Genomic DNA, 5087 nt, shown 5'->3' with positions numbered 1-5087 from the left:
ACCGAGGGCTTGCAAACACGTTCAAAAGGTCCGATTTTGTCACAAATTAATAAAAGCAAAATGTACTATCGAATTTTACATCACAAATGATGGATAAATTAAGAATGGAACCAACAGAAATAGAGAGCACATGTGTGTGCGCATGTGTGTGTGCTCGCGCGCCCCAGAACGTGGCCGGCTGCATGTGACTGTAGAGGGAGCTCCAACACTAAGTTTACATAAACTTCCTCTGATAAGGGGCTCACACATGCAAATGATCACATCGCGGGCAAAGACAAATAAAAGGACGTTATTATGAGTTCTGCCGCGACCAATACGTGACAAACACACCAAAGAGCAGCGTCCAGTCGAGGGAGAAACATAAAAGCTATATGAAGAGCACAAGCATTACAAATTGAGCATGATGAGATCCGGGAGTTTGCACCGCAAAGCTCAAATCCATCTTTAGGAACAGCTGAACCGCTCTCACCCAAAAACACCAACGATCATCAAACAGCCATTCGTTGCCTTAAAAGTCTCTTCACAGACCGCACGATTTCAGGCGAAAAATTAATGAAAGAATTATTCATTTTAACGCGCCTCTATAAGGATAATCCCCACAACATTAATATCCAAATGTATGCCGCAGTATGAGCTAATTAGCCTTAAGTCCCTCTACTACAAAAGTGCGATAAATCCCTCTCGAATATTTACTTATCACCGCCACGGAGGATGAAGTCTGCGCCTCAGGCTGTCCACTAACACACACAAGCAAAAAAAAAAAAAAAAAAAAACCAAAGCAATGCAATTCAAGCTGCAGTGCACAAATGACAGCCGCCATCAGAAGCAGCTGTCAAAACACCCTCGGCCAAAAACCCAACAATTTCTTAAAGTTGCAGCAGTTCATTTATTAGCCAAAATATAGACTTTCTTGTACAATTTGGTTCACAAGTATGTACATATTCTTAACTTTATATACAAAACATTTGAACATCAAATCCTCACAGAACTTACAAAAAGAAACAAAATAAAGAAAAGAAAACAAAAAACTCACAGACTACAGGTTCATACATCATTACATTAGAAGTTTTACACAGGACATGCTTACAATGTAAGTATACAGAGATGTATTATTCTTATTTTACATTCCATATTCAAATAAAAAAGAAAGAATAAAGAGGGTGGGTGAGAGGTTATGGAGAGGAGAGAGCCGAAACCACCAATGCGTCTAGTGGTTTCTGAGGCCTGAAATACACAGGGGGGAACAGGAAAAAAAATTGTAGTGATCTTAAAAAAAAAAAAAATTAAAATAAAAAAAATCCTACTAATAATAGCCTTAGGAAGAGCCGAAAAACAAAGTGATATAAAAGTGACAATTGCCTTTCAAACACGAGCCTGTAGTGAATTTGCATTGAGCTCATTTGCATGACCAAACAAGTAAGTGTAACATAGGCCTTGACGAAATAACACACACACACACACTCACACACACACACACAGGGATAAAACGAAAAAAAATCTTAGATTAAAAGCTAATTTGGGTAAATATGGCGGGTTTTTAAAAAAAGAAAAAAAATATGATAATGGCATGAAAAAGAAAATTCCCAATTGTCACAAATTTGACAGCCTCGTTATCTTTGAACTGGGTGAAAAGCTGTTTTTAAACAACTTTTTTGTGTGTGTCTGCATCCAAGGCACTAGATCTCTCTGAAACTGTGGCAACGAAAAATTAAATGCATTAATTAAACCGTCTATTATCGGACCCCATCTCTTGGTTTCGGTGAATTTAGTTGGTTTTAAGGGGATTTATGGAAACCATTGAACACAAGCACATTGGCCTTAATATGCAATGAATGAAATGAAGCCAGAACAATTTTAAAAACAGTTTTCACCCAATTCAACATCTTTTTCTTTTTCTCAAATGCTTAATGACGTTTTCATAATCATTTTTCAAAGTAACACACACATGCACGCGCATACACACACACACACACACACACACACACACACACACACACACACACACACACACACACACACACACACACACACAAACACACTGTATTCTGTAAGCTATAACATTGTAACACTGTTCGTCTGTGTGGCCTAGAGAGCGAGGAAAAAATAATATCCATGAACAGGGAAAAAAAAGAGGAGGTCTAAAATCATAGAAATGAATGACGGGCAATGGACTAGTGTCTTTTTGTCTTTGTGGGTATTTCTACATGCGCGTCTCAGTGTCGGGGACATGTACCTGTGACTGAAGTCTCTGAACTATGACTCTTGTCCTCCGTGTGCTGCCTGCTGTAGAGGGCCAGGCCGGTGGCGGTGGCCTGGTTCGCCAGTCCCAGGTAGTGATTGGAGTTCAGTAAAGCCAGCTGGTGCGCCGAGAAGGCTCGGTTCGTCCAGTTCTGGATTTTCCCAACGGGACACGACGAGATGAGTCTGTGGGGCGCGATTATGGTCTGGGCGGCGGCGACGGGCCCCACGGAGTTGCCGTTGCCGTTCATTTGGGGCGATTTGCGCGGATTGTCAGGGGCCGCGGCCGTCTCCGCCAAAGACCAGATCTTTGGCTTCTGTGCCGGGGCCGGGTTGTTCTCCGAGGGCGGCGAGCTCACGGACACGGGGTTCAGTTTGAGCTGCTCGCCGCTCGGCGGGGACGCTTTGGGGTCCGAGAGGGAGTGATGGTGGTGGTGGTGGAGGTGGTGGTGGTGGCCGTGGAAGAGCTCGCTTCCCCTCTCCACCTCTTTGCCCTCCTTCCCCTGCACCGCCTTTAGAAACCTCTGGTCGGGCCCTTGTAAATCCTCATAGCCGTCCGAAATCTCAGAGTCACTCCTCCCGTCCAGTTTCATGTCCGAGTGCAGGTCGTCCTGGTCGTCCAAGTCGTCCTTGTTCTCGATATTCTCCGTGTCGATGTTCTCCAGGTCGATCTCCTCCTCGTCCTCCCTCTTGTCCCCCTCCTCCCCCTCGTGATCGCTGCCGTAAACATTCCCCTCTTCGTCCGTGCGGTTCCGAGGGGCCCAGGTCATCTTGTTCTCCTTCTTTAGCCTCCTCCTGGCGTTGGCGAACCAGGTGGACACCTGGGTGAGCGTCATTTTGGTGATGATGGCCAGCATGATCTTCTCCCCCTTGGTCGGGTAGGGGTTCTTGCGGTGCTCGCTGAGCCAGGCCTTCAGGGTGCTGGTGCTCTCCCTCGTGGCGTTTTTGGGTCTGGACGGGTCACCGAACTGATATTGGCCGTATGGATAAAACGCCGGGTGGTGGTGGGCGAAGCCTGGATGCTGGACGCCGGGACTGTCCTTCAGTTCATACTGAGCCCCCTGCAAAAGACAAAGAAGGATTTATTAGGACTTAAAATATTAATTCCATACAGTATACTTTGTTTGTAATCCTGAACGATAAATACAATCACGGCTCGATGTCTGACATGTGGATTTTACTGTCATAAAACAACAACGTGGTCAAAACAAAACTTGATTTTTTTTCCTCCCAGCTCAAATTGTTATTGAGGTGCCACAAGCTTTGCAAATAACAACAATAATTTATTCAAACAGATAGACTTTGACGCACAACACTTTACTTTTATCCACTTCTTCCCCACCTACACACGCAAACCTCCCACAGCACGTTGCAGCATTTTACTAACTCGTTTTGCTCTAACTTTCAGGAAATGATGCACTAACAATCAGCCCATACTCACAGTTTGACAAACTTTTAACTACATTTCACGCAAAAAAAAGATTCAGTGACAAATTCGCCTACTCCAAAAGTTTACGCTTAAAAAAAGTGCCAACAACCCTCTCCTCAAAGCCTTCCTCTACATTTCTCTCATTTTCAAGCGTGGCGTAAAAAAAAAGTTGCAGGACGAGTTAAGAGCAGAGCATTGGGCCACTCACCAATTGATTGAATATCGATATATCGTTCGAGTAGGGCAGAAACGCTCCGTAGCCCTGCGCCGCCGCGGCGAAAGGAGATCCGTACATAGTGGAGAGGACGTTGGAGAGCGCGCCGGACGGGCTCAGCTCCGTCCCGGCCCGGGCATTGCCGGCGATCCCCTGGCGCTCCTGTGGGTATATCGGTCGGATGTACTGATATCCCAGCTGAGGGAAAGACATGGCGGTGGGAAAAAGGAGGGGGAAAAAAAGTCTGCTGCAGTCTCACAAAGCGAGGGAATTGCCTCGATATCCACTTTTTTTGTTGTTGTTACAGTGCGAGCATGTGAGCAACAAAAAAAAGGTGCGAGCACGGGAAGTCTATATTTCCTCGGGAACAGCCAGTGTAAACGATCCGGTTGCGCCCCTTATTTCTTCCTCTTCTTCTTTCCACCCTCACTTCCCTATTGATCTGCACGGACTAAGGTCAGGTCCTTACAGATTGCTTTAGATTATTGGGACTCCCTTGCTCAGATTGACATTTCTAGTCGTTTAGAAGCCCCTCCTATTTCTCAAATCTCACCCTCTCTCACACACACACCAACCAGCCTCTCTCTCTCTCTTTCTCGCCCTCCCTCCTCTCTCTCTCTCTCTCTCTCTCTCTCTCTCTCTCTCTCTCTCTCTCTCTCTCTCTCTCGGATAAGTGCACTGACGTCGCTAGCTCTTATTTGAATGGGGTTTCGAATCTCATTTTATGGCTCGCCAATCTATTTCATTTGCTGTTTGCTCGCGTCTGTCCTGCCGCATTGTTTGTTAATTCACAATATATTATTTTTTTGGTACATTTGCACAACAGTAAGCAGTTTGGTGTTCGTGACTGATTAACTTTTTTCTTCTTCTTCTCTTTTTTTTTTTTTTTTTGCGGTTTCCTTTTTTAATACAAAAATACAGAAATATACAAACACTTGGAAACTCATCTGGACAGGGATGTAAATATAAGTGTGATGTTTAAGACCTGTTTAAGACTCTTTTCTATTAATAGGAACACCGTTTTTGATTTTACATACTATATTAGACACCTGGAATTAATTAATAATGAACGTGTTTGTAACGACCGTCGGTGGTCGTGCCTTGTAATGACCCGGATTACAGGCTGTAGACACCCACAGCTTCTTTTTGTATTTATCTCTATAGTCTATCGCTGGTTGCAAGCTGTGTTTTCTTACACGGTTCGAG

The 5087-nt window shown here is 44.6% G+C and overlaps 1 protein-coding gene across 1 annotated transcript; it reads right to left on the bottom strand.

Annotated features, from left to right (window-relative positions):
- Positions 1–862: 862 nt before the first annotated feature.
- Positions 863–4411, bottom strand: irx3a (iroquois homeobox 3a). Its single transcript, XM_084008837.1, has 2 exons — positions 3876–4411; positions 863–3299 (listed from the first exon to the last, which is right to left on the bottom strand). Exons 1-2 carry the CDS (start codon positions 4092–4094, stop codon positions 2214–2216), a joined length of 1305 nt encoding a protein of 434 aa, XP_083864963.1. The 5' UTR covers positions 4095–4411; the 3' UTR covers positions 863–2213.
- Positions 4412–5087: the final 676 nt, after the last annotated feature.

The sequence above is a fragment of the Eutrigla gurnardus genome (genome assembly GCF_963514095.1).
Source record: "Eutrigla gurnardus genome assembly, chromosome: 1".
Classification (NCBI taxonomy): Eukaryota; Metazoa; Chordata; class Actinopteri; order Perciformes; family Triglidae; genus Eutrigla; species Eutrigla gurnardus.
Note: the sequence above shows the minus strand (reverse complement) of the source record. Positions and strands in the feature narration are given on the sequence as shown.

Coding starts and splice junctions, on each gene's coding strand:
- irx3a (XM_084008837.1), bottom strand. CDS start 4,094: ATGTCTTTCCCTCAGCTGGGATATCAGTACATCCGACCGATATACCCA. Junction 3,300..3,875: donor TATCGATATTCAATCAATTG/GTGAGTGGCCCA, acceptor TGTCTTTTGCAG/GGGGCTCAGTATGAACTGAA.